Source organism: Syngnathus floridae, chromosome 1, assembly GCF_059516105.1.
Source record: "Syngnathus floridae isolate MCC-2025c chromosome 1, RoL_Sflo_1.0, whole genome shotgun sequence".
Taxonomy (NCBI): Eukaryota; Metazoa; Chordata; class Actinopteri; order Syngnathiformes; family Syngnathidae; genus Syngnathus; species Syngnathus floridae.
The window spans coordinates 1,270,828-1,286,039 of record NC_142413.1 but is presented as its reverse complement, the minus strand read 5'-3'; the positions used below and the strand labels follow the sequence as shown (position 1 = coordinate 1,286,039).

At 43.8% G+C, this 15,212-nt stretch overlaps 1 protein-coding gene across 1 annotated transcript in view; it reads right to left on the bottom strand.

The window, feature by feature from the left end:
• The window catches only part of adam19a (ADAM metallopeptidase domain 19a), a 33,620-nt gene that overhangs the window by 3,381 nt on the left and 15,027 nt on the right, over positions 1-15,212 (bottom strand). Inside the window, exons 3-16 of the mRNA XM_088370553.1 lie at positions 14,488-14,564; positions 10,615-10,696; positions 8,114-8,190; positions 7,442-7,628; positions 6,071-6,136; positions 5,319-5,390; positions 5,089-5,255; positions 4,850-4,934; positions 3,989-4,131; positions 3,742-3,919; positions 2,407-2,496; positions 1,984-2,179; positions 1,371-1,479; positions 169-373 (exon numbers count right to left, since the gene is read on the bottom strand). Coding sequence (XP_088226679.1) covers positions 169-373; positions 1,371-1,479; positions 1,984-2,179; positions 2,407-2,496; positions 3,742-3,919; positions 3,989-4,131; positions 4,850-4,934; positions 5,089-5,255; positions 5,319-5,390; positions 6,071-6,136; positions 7,442-7,628; positions 8,114-8,190; positions 10,615-10,696; positions 14,488-14,564 — 1,734 coding nt within the window. The remainder of the gene's footprint in view (positions 1-168; positions 374-1,370; positions 1,480-1,983; positions 2,180-2,406; positions 2,497-3,741; positions 3,920-3,988; positions 4,132-4,849; positions 4,935-5,088; positions 5,256-5,318; positions 5,391-6,070; positions 6,137-7,441; positions 7,629-8,113; positions 8,191-10,614; positions 10,697-14,487; positions 14,565-15,212) is intronic.

Sequence of the window (15,212 nt, the reverse complement as noted above, 5' to 3'; positions counted from 1 at the left end):
TCCTTTTTTTTTTTTAATGTTTGTGTTTTTGAGTCCTTTTATTATTATTATTTTTAAACCGCTCCAGGAAAACAGTCCAATTAATGTGCGAGGTTTGCTTGGGAATGTTTATGACAAGAATCCATGCAGAAGAAAAGACAACAACAAAACATGTGAGCTGGAACTGACCTTGCCCTCGCCGCATTTGGTGCCCGTGGCGACCAAGCCGGGGTCGGGAAGGTCGCCCTGGCCGTCCTGGGTGCTGTAGACGTAGGTGCCGCGGCACTTGACCTCGATGCCACCCGTTTTGATGGTGGTGTCGATGGACACGGCGTTGGTGCCTTTGGGCTTCTTGGCGGCGCTGTGGCACTGGATCTTGCCGCATTTGGCGTCACTGGGCACAAAGAGGGTAACGCAAAATCACCAAAAACAAGTTGGAAAGAAGATTTTAAATTCAAACGCCATTTTTTGTGAAAAAATGAAATGAAAATTGACTGAAACGATGCTTGTAAACAAGATCATATAATATCCATCCAATCTTGTAGTTCATTTTTTTAACTTATTTATTTTGGAATTGCTGATACGTTTTATTTTCGTACGAAAAAAGGATCAATAGTAGTTTGAGAATAATAGGCTTCCTTACTACACATTTAGCGACTTTTTTTTGTATGTTCCCCTCAAAGAATGCTCCATATATAAAAAAAAACAAAACAAATAAAAACTAACAAAAAAAAGTAAGTGAAGTCAAAAAAATTCAAATAAATCACAACTAATCATCCTGAAATTTCAAACAGAAACAAATAAAAAAATGACAACCCAGCTCTAAAAAATAATTGAATTAAAACAAAATCGTGAGAATTGCCAAACTATTCCCACCTTGTAGGGATCAACTAAATTAAAAAACAATCAACTGTGGCCTGTTTGCATGCTGTCTAAACTCTTTGTAACTTCTTCCTCATTGATATGCAAATGAAAACAGGCAAGTGTGCAAACTCGCATCCGTCATTCGAGGGCGAGGGGGCGGGGGGTCGATGACAATTACCGGACGATGAAGCTGAGTTGTTGCGGTGACTAATGCAAAGATTAGTCAGATTGTAACAGGACAGAGCTCGCATTTCCATATCCTCTAATCAGCCCAGCCGCCGCCGCCGCCGCCACCGCCACGTCGTTTTAATGATTCCTGCGGGGCCACATAATCGTTGTGGGCAGCGCAGCAATCAACTTCCTTAATCCGCTCGTTCATTAACATAACTAAATTGCTCATTTGGATCCATTAATTCGCAGGAGCAGCACGCTGTGTAAACAGCCCCCCCCCCTCCCAAAAAAAAGAGCACATTTCGGAAGGGGAGAACACGACACAAAAGAATCAGACCAGATGCCATCATCGTCACCTTTTGGCGCACTTGACGTAGTTGCCGCGCTCGTCTTTCCCGCAGTTCCCGAAAGCGTTCCCCGCAGCGTTGACGTCTTCGAAACAGGCGTCGTGCGCCGGACGGGCACCTGGGGAACAAAGCGAAAGGCGTGGTTTTGTATTTAGTCAATTTGATTTATTTGATTTATAGTTCCATTTGTAAATATACTTCAAACTATGTGGCCAAACAGTTTCAAATGATTTTAAAAACATTGAAACCAACTTGCAAATGATTACATTGCAAAAAAAAAATTAGAAGAAAAAAAAGCACCTGAAGACACTCCGTAACTAAGTTAGCTCCTCCTCAACAGGAAGAATTGAGACGTACACTTACTTGACACCAATTCCTATTCAACAACTATTGCTGAACTTAACACTGGGATCGACAGAAATCTTCCGATAAAAAAGCTCCTTCGTTGCCTGTTGGTGGCGTCGAAGCACTACTTTGCTTTTAGACAGCCTTCTCATGAAAAAAAAAAAAATCAGTGCTTCTGACCTCACTTCAACACCAAAGAGACCAAAACAAGGCGCCAAAGCACTACTTCTTGACTAAAATTCAACGTATGACTCGTCGCCGAGTTTGGCGTACTTACCGGCGCCCCACAACTGCAAGCACTGCTGCTGATGGGTCAGACACATGCCGTTGTAGCAGTAGGCCCGTCCCGCCTGGCACGAGGATCCGTCCAGTAGGTAGACGTTGGTGGGGCAGTAGGGCGCCGCGCCCGTGCAGTACTCGGGCAGATCGCAGGCCCCGGCCGGGCCCCGGCACATGGTGCCCGGTTGCTTCAGCTGAGTTCATTGCATAAAATCAACATCGGAAAGAGGCATTTTCTTCTCAAGGCTTGTCGTGGAGAGACGGAAAAATAAACGTCGCTCGTTTTGTCACTTGACTGAGCTCGTCGTCTTTGCAATCGTTTTGACGGAAGCGATGATAGCAGAGACGGACGGCGAAGCGTTTGAAGATGTCTGACTGTGTGTGTGTGTGTGTGTGTGTGTGTGTGTGTGTGTTTCCCTACCTTACAAGCTTGGCAACAAACTCCATGGGCACACTGAGCCCCTTCTTTCAGCGTGCAATTATTGGCATTGCAACAGTCATTGGTGCATTCCTGCAAGTAAAACAGAGGTCGGCCCTGATTATTCCTCAACCCGCGTTTGTTCCTTTTTTTGTGTCCAAGGATTTTGTCTGTATTTCTTGCAAAAGCCATGAAACCTGAGATTTTTTTTTTTTTTTGTCTGATTCCGCTTTGAATCATCTCCTCTATTTTCTGCTTCTGAAAGAGGCATTTTCATGGCTTACTACACTTGAAGGGCACAAATGAAATCGGTCCTTTGGAATTGAGGACACGCAGGTATGGAAGCCCATGCCCACCGGCAAATAAATAAATAAAATAAATAAATAAATAAGGACTTTCCCCCAAATTATTTATTCCCCAAAATATTAAAATATATATATATACTTTTTTTTTTACTGTCAGAAAGCACATGCAGCAAATGCATTTGACATACTTTACGCACGTCTATACTGGGGCCGTTATTTGGCATCTTGCCGATTATCGGCATCGGCCTTTTTTTTATTCATTCGACAGCCGATAAACCAATGAATTCACAACTGGTTAGGGATTAATAGATTCTCCGATGGCTATTGTACTTTTTCAGTTGTAGTTTCATTGAGCTGAAGGAACACGTTAGCGACTATCACTTGCTTAAAAAAAATAAATAAATAAAATAAAATAATGATAATCCACCTAAAAGAAACATGGCGGCAACAACCAATCCATTCAATAAACCGGAGACACTTTTCAGCGGCAAGAAAATTAAAGAAGATGGCGAACGAGTCTTAACGAGATAAAATGTTGGCGAGGGGGGTGCGGGCGCCGAGTATAAAAATAAAAACGCAGAGGTGCGGCGCGCTGCCGTAGTGTCACGCTGCGCGCTCGACACACACACACACACGCCGCAGCATCTCCTGTTGCCATGGCGCCCTCTGTAGAGCCGGCGCTTTGCTCCTCCGAACAAATGTGAGAGTTGATTCAAGCGCAGGGGAGACGGGGGGGGAGGGGGGTCTAGGAGCAAGGGCGTTAAATTACCCCGGCGTGACGGAAGGGAGAAGGGATTATGAGCGCCGACAACAACAACAGCACGCGCTTGGCCGCGCTTGTGTGCTCTGACAGTCGCTCCACAAAGAAGCAACGACGGAATTCTCATCGCACAAAGCAACGTGCCAAGTCATCAAAACGGCTCATCTTTAGCAATGAGAGGGGAAAAAAAAAAAAGAAAAATTGTATGTGCAGATTTTTGTTCCTATTTGAAAAATGTCGCTGAGCAAAAGTAAGAAGAGGCGACATGCTCACGTCGGCTTGGCCGCAGTCGCATTCCTCGCCGTCCTCCACGAAGCCGTTGCCGCACCTTTTCCCGCCCACCAGGTCCTTCATGTTGGGCATGTCGTAGAGACACATGCCGCCGCCCTTCTGGAAGTAGCTGTCCAGGTCGCGCTTGCTGCACTGGCTGAACACTTTGGGAAACGGATGCCTGAAGGGGAAAGTTACCGACGCTCAGTCGCGAGCCAGGTGGCGACTCGGGGCGGCGGGCCTCACCCACCCGGTGGCGGCCGCCATGACGCAACCCCCCTGGTCGGCCGTGGCCTCCACGCAGCAGCCGTCGTGGTCGTGACTCATCCCAAAGTTGTGGCCGATCTCGTGGGCCATGGTGGCCGCCGCGCCGATGGACAGCTCCGAGTGGTCCTGGACATTCGCAAAAAACGCGTCCACGGACAAAAATCGGATCAAAAAGGGGCCGCGGAGGGAGCCACCACGAGTTGGTTCAATTTGAACCGACAGTTTTTTTTTAATTACAAAACAACCCTCAAAATGTGGTTGTTTTGTACAAAAACACTCAAATGATTCTTTGATATCAAAACTATTGATGAAAAAAAATGACTAAATGTTCTTTTTATTACAAAACAACCACAAAAACACAAAAAAATTACTCTTTTGTATAAAAACTGTCGATAAAAAAAAGGCTAGTCAATTTAACCTAACATTTGTTTCTCCGCAAAAGAACCCCCCAAATTTGGTTATTTTGTTGTTTATTTTATATTAAAAAAAAAGTCTAGTTAATTTAAGCTAACATTTTTTTTCTCCATAAAACAACCCACAAAATTGGGTTATTTTGTTGTTTTGTACATAAAAAAAAAAGATTTTATATAGAAAATGTCGATTAAAAAAAAAAAAAGTCTAGTCAATTTAAGCTAAAAAAATTTTTCTCCATAAAACAACCCACAAAATTGGGTTATTTTATACAAAACAACATTCTGAACCCAATGATAGATCAAAAGTGATCAACTGCTACTTGGCTCAATTTGATCTATATTATTGCGATTATTTTTTTTCACAAAACAATTTTAGGTCGTTGTTAGGCAACAAATTTGCGAGTGCAGAGCATCAAGTCCCCGTCTCCTACCACATTGATCCCTCCGGAGTTCTCCAGACTGCACATGCCCTCCAGCGGTGCCATCCCTATGGTCGTCCCCTTGAAGATCACGCCGCTGCGAGAGAAAGAGGTGGCCACGTAAACACCACTTAACCGCCGCCGCTGATTTAGTGACATCGATTGCCACCGCCCCCGCCGGGAGCGAGAGGACACCCGGACAACCTCCAGCCACTTTCTCAAGCGAGAACTTTTCCGATGGAGCAACTCACGTGAGCAGTTGTGCGTTGTCGTGCTTCTTGCGGGACTTGAGCTTCTGTCGCCACTGGAGGAAGGACCAGAGGGTAGCGTTGGGCTCCTCGGTGACGATGCACTGGTCCCGCTCGGTCCACACCTCCAGACCGATAAGAGGCACGCGGATGTTCAGAGCCCTGTAGAACTGAAAGAGAAGCGTTCCCGACAATGGCGTGGCGGCAAAGTCCGCCGGAAAAGCGCCGCTCACCTTGTCCACGTAGTTGGCGATTTCCATGATCCTCGTCTTGATTTTCTCATAGTCTCGATTCTGTCGTTTAAACTGCAAAGACGGCCGAACGTCAGCGGCCGTCGTGAGCGCAAACTCCCGCTATTGCACTTTGGTCCGAATTGGACGAGGCAGGAGAAAAATCTTAATGAACCGAGCGAGGACGTTCATGAAGACAAAGTGGCTCGTCGATGGACTTTATAGGCCCTCGTGGTTCCATTTCCACTTTGCTTCATGAAGTACACCTCATCTCGTCTTCACGACGACTCCCTTAGCGCCAAAGACGATATTTGCAAAATTTACAACAGATGTTTGATCCTCTTTCGAATCGATTTTTGACACGAGGCCAAGGTGACACGGAGCAATGGATCGACATCTTCGCAAGTGAATGTCCCCGGAAATGAAAATAAAACACGCGCAATTGATCGGCTCCTTGAAAAAGTACTGAAAGAAAGACAAGTGCATTCTGAAATAGCACAAGCGAAACAATTATCGTATTCAAATCGACATCGTAATGCAATTTTTAAATCCTGAAGGCTGCAATTTGAAAAAAAAAATTAAAAAAATAGTTGGTCGTTCTCTTCACAAAAAGACCTTCACAAAGTAATCGTGTAATGAATGAAAATATTGAAGGCGAGTAGATTATTTTTTTAAAGCCATTCAGGCCTAATCAAAGGACGTGGAAATCCGAAAGGTTTTTGTGAGTCGTGTAAAGAAGCGGAAGGGGCTCTTACTAGCGTGTTGTCAGCCACAATGTAGAGCTCCATGTACTTGGTGGTGCCCCACGTGTTTCTTTTCACCTGGAAGAATATCAAAGAAGGTTGAAGTACATCATTTGATGACAGTGGCCATTTGTGTTTCTTCTCGAAATTGCAAGTATGGCCTCACAGTTGCCACGGCGGCGTCCGGTGGTTAGCTTGTAGCCCTTTTCAAGTTTGCCGCCAGGTTTAAAGTTCAGTGATTCGCAATACATTGCGGCGTATCGTTCTCAGGAATGCTAACATTACACTATTGCTTTTTAAGCTAGTTTACTTAAGCTCGTATGCTAGCTGACAGCATTGGGGTGGTGACGAGACATTATTTAAAGCTCAGTGATTCGCAATACATTGCGGCGTATCATTCGCGGGAATGCTAACATTACGATTATTGCTATCTAAGCTAGGTGACTTGCGCTGGTATGCTAGTTGATAGCATCTGGGTGATTATGACAGCACACGGTGAACGGCGACTATTTAACATTTGCTATCGCAAAGAACTCAATGCGATTATTTTTGGAAAATACAATTGCGTGAAGTTGTTTTGAAGCCAAAGCAACGAATAGCGTCATTTCTGATTGTGTACGTGCTGGATGCTTTTCTGCTCCTGTGCTGTTTGTTACACACTGCGGTAAATCAATCAATAAACAAGTCCCTTTTTAATGATCCTCTCCGTTTTAAGTGCTTTGCCGTTATCTGCCAGTGGCTATAAGCAACTCCAAACCTCAATTAATCAGTCTCTTGGATATCATAGAATGAATCTGGCCTGTATCTCTCGTGACAAACAGGGCATCGCAATCTTTTATCGGGAAAGAAGCAAACAAAAAGCCTCCGGACCCAAAGCGGGATTAGTTTAGCACTCCGAACCAGATTGGTTAATAGGAAGCCAGCACGGGCGGGGTTAATGGAGAGTCGGGACCGGAAGGACGAGAAAGAAATGGATGGATGGTGCACCGGCGGAGAGCTAAGAGCGCTTCAGCTAATGATGTGGACCCATCGAGTGATTGATGGTCCAAATATGGGAGAATAAATTAGAACCAAAATACACAAAGCATTCAAGACAAATGATGGCAGGAAGGGGGGGGGGGGGGGGGAGTAGATGCGAGGCTAAGCGAGCTGCGTTCAATTCATCTTCCTTTGTGAAGACACATCAAATAGTTGAAGCACCACCCGGAGAGCTCTTCAGGAGGAAGAAAAAAATAATAATCAACGGCCGTCTTGGAATATAAGTGATAATGTGATGGCTTGGCCTGCATCCATTTTTTTTCTTAACTCATTCAATTCCATTGACGGTTATACACGTCAAAGATATGAACTGGGGTGACAGTGATTGAGTTAATTGGCGCTCACCCTTAAACGATGCGGTCGGAGGAAGTCGGACACGTGGTCAAACGCCGCGTGGTGACGGCCGTGACCGCAATCGCCGCCTTTCAATTCCAGTTGTTGGGCAGGGAGCAAGGAATGGAGGAGGGGGGGATCGGCGCCCACCTGTGGCTCCAGGTAGAAGCTGCTGCTCACATTTAACGAGATCAGGCCCCTGCGGCGACGGGAGGAAAACGTCATCCACTTTGTTTGGGCAACTTTGAAATGCTTCAATTCTAAGTTCACTTTTCAAATGGAAAAGTATGAAAGAAAATCTCCAAAAGAGTATTCCAATTTTTGTCTTTGCCGAGATGAATCGGTCAGGCCTTCGTAAAAAGTTTTTTTTTTTTTTTTTAATTTGAAATATTCAAAAGTTTGAGCAGCCCTGGCTTGAGCGTATCAGATGAGTCATTTTCAAGGACCAAAGTCTGTCAGGATTAATGAGGATCTTCTTCTTCAAAAGTGAAGAATAATCCCGCAGACGGCACCTGAGCAGGGAAACAGTCGCCAATTTGCATGCGCATCAGTCGGGATACCAAGCACGTCTCCTTCCCTTCTTGAAATATTCACAAAGGTGAAACTGTCTCATATCCCCCTGAGAGCCAACAGTGGCTGGACAGTTAAAAAAAAAAAAAAAAAGCATTAGCTTGTTGTCCACACCTGACACCTGAGCATGTGCTGAGGGCCACCCAGGAATCCGGATGACCTTTGACATTTCCGTGATAGAAGCAGTGATCCTGAAAAAGAAAGAAAGAAAGAAAGAAACAAATAAATAAATAAACCCCTGTGGATAGAAGATGGAATAAATAAATAAATAAATAAATAAAGTTGTTGCGTCCTTACAAACAAATGAATAAAATAAAATGCATATTTGCTGGAACCGCAGACGTCATTACCAATAAATATACAACCAAATAAATAAATAAAAATGAAATGAAATAAAATGTAGTTTCGTTCGTACTTGCTGGAATTGCCGATGCCAACACCATGTGTACGGGAGAAAATATGACTTCATTTTTTTTTTTTTGGGGACAAACACCCCGAAGCAATTTTGCAGGGAGCGCTTGATGTGAAATATTTGAGAGCCGCCGGCAAAGGACGGACTCCTGCCACAAATTTGCCACCGCAGGTCTCGCTCGGTCCGAGCCGAGCTGCTTTACTGAGCATAAAACAAAGAGCACACGCTCGTTGGCTTCCAAATCGCCGTAATGGAGTGTTAACATTTTCCGCTTTTGACGTGACATCCAGTTCAAAGCCAACAAGCCGATGTCGACGCTCGCCCGAGCGGAAAAGAATCAAAAGCGGCCACGTTGGCCCTTATTACCGGCTGCTCATGTTAAAAGGAGACTTTATCGCCGGCAGGTTTAAATTATGCAAGCAGGTTGGATGTTGTTTTTTTTTTTTTTAAATTGTCACTTCATCAGAGCGTGAAATGAGCTCTTTCATTCCAGCTCGGTTATAGCGGACATACAAATTAATTGTCAGCGAGGGAGGGGGGGGGAGGGGGGCAACATCTAGCAATGAACTCCTGCCAGCGTGCAAGTTGAAAGCCGACGCAGACGGGCAGATGTGGCATCCAAACGGAGACGCATTCTCGCAGGCTGTTTTGAGTTGATTTCCGTACCCGACCGGGACCGAGCGATGAGTAGAATGTCATTTGCGATTCGCAAACGCGTGCAATTTGGAGAGGGGGCGATAAAATGCTCCATTTTTGCCCATAGCATCACCTATAAATTGTAATGGACTCATTTTTGTTTATGTTTGTCACAACAACACAGGGGAAGTGGATCTTGAGAAAAAAAAAAGACATAATAATAATAATAATAATAAAAAAATGACATTATAATAATAATAATCAAATGACATAATAATGACAACAAAATGACATCATAATAATGATAATTCAAAACTGTTGAGTCCTGTTCAGGACCACGGATGTCCAAAATGACTTCATTCCTTTTGGGATGACAAAGCCCAGAAGTCCTAATCGAATTTGCGTCCGGGCCAAATCAGTTTAGTGCTGAAGGGAGAAGAAGGTGGAGAATATTCAATCTTCTGCCTTGTAAGCGGAACATCATTTTGTCCTTTTTGGACTGGATGATCCAAGAAGTAATGCAGCCTCATCTTTTAGGCTGCCTTTGGGAGGGAGTGGGGTGAGGGAGGGAGAGAGAGAGAGAGAGAGAGAGAGAGAGAGAGAGAGAGAGAGAGAGAGAGAGAGAGAGAGAGAGAGAGAGAGAGAGAAAGAAAGTGAGAAAGTGAGAAAGTGAGAGAGAGAGAGAGTGCGAGAGATAGAGAGAGAGAGAGTGCGAGAGCAAGAAAGTGAGAGAGAGAGAGAGAGAGTGAGAGCGAGAAAGTGAGAGAGAGAGAGAGAGAGAGAGCGCGAGACACAGAGAGAGAGACAGAGAGCAAGAGTGTGAGAGCGAGAAAGTGAGAGAGAGAGAGAGAGACAGAGACACAGAGAGCAAGAGTGTGAGAGCGAGAAAGTGAGAGAGAGAGAGAGAGACAGAGAGAGAGAGAGTGCGAGAGCAAGAAAGTGAGAGAGAGAGAGCGCGAGAGACAGAGAGAGACACAGAGAGAGAGAGTGCGAGAGCAAGAAAGTGAGAGAGAGAGAGAGAGAGAGAGAGAAAGAGAGAGAGCGCGAGAGACAGAGAGAGAGCGAGAGAGAGAAAGTGAGAGAGAGAGAGAGAGAGAGCGCGAGACACAGAGAGAGAGAGAGAGCAAGAGTGTGAGAGCGAGAAAGTGAGAGAGAGAGAGAGAGAGAGAGAGAGAGAGAGAGAGAGAGAGAGAGCGAGAGAGAGCGAGAGAGAGAGAGAGAGAGCGAGAGAGAGCGAGAGAGAGCGAGAGAGAGCAAGAGAGAGAGAGAGAGAGAGAGAGAGGGAGAGGTTGTCTCCTGAGCGCTGTCTCACAACGAATCTCGAAACCAACTGACGTGAGCTCACAAGATGGCTGCGCCGCATGATGCGAGTATGACATCGACGATAAAAACGAACTCAAGCGATGCCGTCAAAGTGGCCAACACGCCGCAGGCCAAATTTGAGAAATGCCGCCCACCGGGACGGATAAGCGTGTCGTCAATTTGCCGAGTGGCCATCAAACAGAAGGTACGAGGGCCCGGCCGGTCATGGCGGCTTGAAGACACACTTTGGATTGGATTTACTTACGGTGAAATTCCCGCCGGTCACGGTCACCGGCTGTCCGTCGTCGGTGTAATAGGTCTCGCTGAAATCTGGACCCAAAAGCTCACTAGAAGAAAACAACAAGACATCGGTTGGCTTCAGTGCTCAGGCCCGACTGGGTCTCCCGCGGCAACGCAGAGAAAGACGCCTTGTGAAAACGGCGGCCGTGTTCACGAGGTGCGCGTCACACGTTTGTGACTCAAATACGCCGTTGTGTCGGACCCGTCACATGCCACTTCTTAAATATAGCAAGTCGCGCCGCTTTGCTAGCAGTTGGCCTTTCTTTGCCAGCTGTTGTTATGGATAAAAGCCCACCTGTCCGTCCGTCCGTCCGTCCAGCAAAGGCTTGTGTGCATTCGAGTTCAACAAACGGCGCGGCAGCTACTGCTGCTTTAATTAAAGCGGGGTGAAGAGACCCAATTAAAGCTTGCAGCATTTCTACGAGGAGCCAAAGATTGCATGGTTTTATTTTTTCGTCCGCTATTCTTTTTAAAAAAAAGAATAATAATAAATCACCCGAAAGCTCACAGGCTGGCCTTACAGAAGTTAAAAAGAAGAAAGAAGGGGAAAAAAAATAAAAGATTAGATTTAAAAAAAAAAAACCTGTCAGTTTGTCTCCGATTTTTGATTTTTGATTTTTTTTTTTACTAACACAATACAAATTTTAAGGGACCAAAAGGGATGTTATTAATTTTTTTATACATTGTTTTATGAGTTAATTATCATCATTTTATTCTGGAGTGAAATTGGAATACAAAGCCCTCTTGGACAGGCCCAGCTGGGGATGCTAACCGTTTTTTTTTTTAAATTGGGTTTAGACCTTTTTCACACTTTCATACTGAGAAAAAATAATTTGTTAAACAGTCTCATCTTTTTAAATACAGTAGCTATAAAAAGTCTACACACCCCTGTTCAAATGCCAGATTTTGTGCTCTATAAAATAACAGGAATAAAGTATCACCTGCTCACCTTAGAAAGTGAGGTAATAATAAACAAGTGAGATAATGTAGTTGCATATGTGTGCACACCCTCAATTTCAACTGTTCTAGTATGATTTTTCTGTTCCCTCAAAATCTTTGACTAAGGCCCCAGAAAAACATGTCAGACATGTCGTCAGGTGTTCAAAACACGCCTGACATGTTTTCTTGATTTCAAGAGTAGCATCATTTCATCATTGTTAATTCAAGGCACATGATTGTGCCAGTGGAGCATATTTGCATGCAGAGTATTCGCCAAGTGGAAGGCAACAAACACAAAAAGGCTCCCAGACAAACACTTTGAGAGCTTAAAGAAGTCATCCGTTCAAAAATAAAAAAATAAATAAATAAAGCAGCAGGTCTCTGGCCGTTTTCCTTTTTATCACACTAAATGCCTCTGGAGAAATGAGAACGTAAGCGAGGTGCCATTTGCTCTGGCCAGATATTTGAGACTAAAAGGGGAAGGGGAGGGGCTGGCAAATGAAAGATGGCAAGCGGGCCCAGCAGGACGTCGGCGCGTCGCCGGCGGCCCGTCGCGGCCAATTGCTTTCAGAAGGTCACATTGTGAGCGATGAGGCCCACCTGCTCTTTAAGGCGGACCGTGAACGAGACGCATGGCGACTCTGTGAACTTGACAGGAAGAGGCGTGGGCTCGACGTCAGCCGAGCCGCAGCACCTGTTGTCTGTTTCAAACGGACGCCACTTGCCCTTCGCCACTGCCCGTCAGTTCTCTCAAGTACACTCGTGTCTTGACGTGAGTTTTTCCAACCGAACCAAAAAGAAATGTTAAATCTATATGAACTATTTTTATATTTGTATGTTTTTATTTTGAAGTTTTTACTTTTATATTTTTATTTATTTCATGATTATAAATATTAAAAGTTTTTCAACTGAACCAAAAATAAATGTTAAATCTAGATGAAATATTATTATATTATATTTTTGTTTCTATGCTTATTTTTTATTATGTATTTTTATTTCTATGTTTTCATATTTTTGCTTTTATTTTTATATTTTTATTTATTATTTATTTAATATTGATATAATATATTTTAAAAATATATATAGAGAGAGTAATAATATTCATTAATCATACTAATGCTAATGATCAAGACTCAAAAACATCTTTTTGGCGGTCTCGGGCATTTGCATTCATTTCGAATGGGAAAGTTGATTTCACTGCTGCAGTATTATCCGCCCCTCCCTCCCAGGACCGACATCCCGCAAGCCGAAAGCTCATCCGTTATTTTTTTTTTTGACTCGCTGTTGACTCGGAGCTGCCAGTCATCATCACAGCCATGTCATCCAGAGCCGGAATAGACTGCGATAAGAAGAACAAAGCCCGTATTTGATTTGAAATCACAAAGTGGAAACACAGTGGGGCTGACGCCGAGTTCAAACAAATCATTTCCTCGGGTTTGAAAAAGAAATCAATGAAGAAAAGCGAGCTACTAAAACAGACGGATGGCGCTCCATAAAGCTTTCCGCATTCTCGCAGGACTCCCAATTCCCACCTGGTCACGTTGGGGTGTCAATATATTAAGCTTATCTAGGACACGTTTCCCTGTTGGGGAAAGGAAAGAAAAACTTTGACTGATGGTCTTGATGGCAATCCCAAAAAAGAATTCAACATATTCTGGCTCAAAATGTTTCGCAGTCTTTCCATTACAACAAATATGCTGTAAAAATCTACAATGACTTTGCAAAATTGGTCGGAATTGGAAAGATCGGAGCTGCGGAAACGACAGCGAAGGCCAAGATACGATTTTAAAACCTTAGAGGGGGAGCCGAGGCGGGACTGGCCCACCCTGAAATATGCTTGGACCCCCTCAGGTACCGGGCCAGATAATAATATAATGTAATGTAATGTAATATAATATATTTTCGTCACGTTTCCATTTGTAGGGAACATAAAAAAAGAAAAAGAAATAAAAGAAAAAGAAATAAAAAAAGAAAAAAAAGAAAGAAAAAGAAAAAAGTTAGCTTTTAGCATTTTTAGCAATGCACTTTTAGCAATGTTAGCTTAAAATAAAATTTGTAGGGAACATTAAAAAAAAGAAGAAATAAAGAAATAAAAAAAGAAAAAAAGAAAAGGAAAAAAGTTAGCTTTTAGCATTTTTAGCAATGCACTTTTCGCAACGTTAGCTTAAAATAAAATACAACTTTGCCAAGTGTTTCACTTTTTTTTTTTTTTTTAAAGCGTTTCATTTGTATCACATCCGCTTGTCTTATTTTTTACAAACACAGCTTGGGCTTTCTGTAAAACCTCTTGTACGTACGAAGCGGTGTGAAAAAGTTGAACGAGCAGCTGTTTGGTAGCTTAGCAAGCAGTGCCAAATATGAACAAACACTAAATGCCCCCTTGGCCATTTTGCTGCAAGTCTCCTCATTACTAACACTGACTAAGGCCGATCAGCTGTTGTTCGGCAAAAGCCAACCTTTTTTTTGTCCGAGCTTCCGGAAAGCGGCCGCTTTGTCTCCTCTTTCTCGCCATGCGTCAATTTGTTTCCAAGCAACTGGAGCCTACCACGTCGGCATGTGCGTGCGTGCCACTTTTCATTCACCACCTCAATGTGTTATTCTTCACGTTCAGATGTTTTTTTTTTCTTTTTTTTACGTCCGACTACTACAGACGCTCGAGTTGCATTTTAGCTTCTGTCTGCGCCGAACAGATCTTTCTTCAGTTGCGGCATTTGCTCAGAAGCCGTCTCTGGATTTGTTACCGGCTCAAGTTGGAAGTATTTCAACAGGGCCGTTTAAATGTCTCAAACAGAAATGTTGTGAAAGCACACGGGAACTCTTCAATTGAAGAAAAAAAAAAAAAAAAAAAAAGAGCACAAAATGGCACCTTTAAGCTACACGTCAAAGTGAAAGCGGTTACCGGTTATGTTCCACTTGCAGCACCAGTTGGAGGTCATCGGAGGAAAGCACAATTTCCCCTCGAATTGGCCGTTCATCCTGTTGGAGTAAGAAGAAACATTTCCACAGTCAGAGGCAAAAAAAAAAAAAAATCCAAGGAAGGTCAGCTTTTAGGATTAGAGCGTGTTTTTGGACCACCGTACTTTTTTGCTTCTACTTGCACGCCAAGGTCGTTTCATTTGATTGATTTTGCATAACGAGCGTGAGGCGAAGAATCGGCACACATCACGCAAAAAGCTTTTCAAGTCTTGGTCTTTTTGTGTGCGTTTCTGCCGCTGTTACGACAAAAGAGGTTTAATCTTCCTCACCCTCGGACGCCCACACGTGACACGCCAGGCGCAAAGCTGCCTCTACCTCGCACTTACTCCACCTCGTTTGGATTACATTAGCTTGCCGAACGAGAAGACGAGAAATTAGATGGAGGATTTAAAAGGATGGCGCGGGAAGATTTTCTCGATGCTCAAACAGACAAGGACAGAGATACAAGAAGGTGTGGAATTCATACAGATCAGAATCAGGAAGAGAATCAGAAACTGAATCAGGACAAGGAACAGAATCAGGAAGAGAATCCGAATCAAGAAGAGAATGAGGAACATAAAGAGAATCAAGAAGAGACTCGGAAACGGAATCAGGAAGAGAATCCGAAACAGAATCAGAAGCACGACAAACCAAAACAGAATGAGAAAT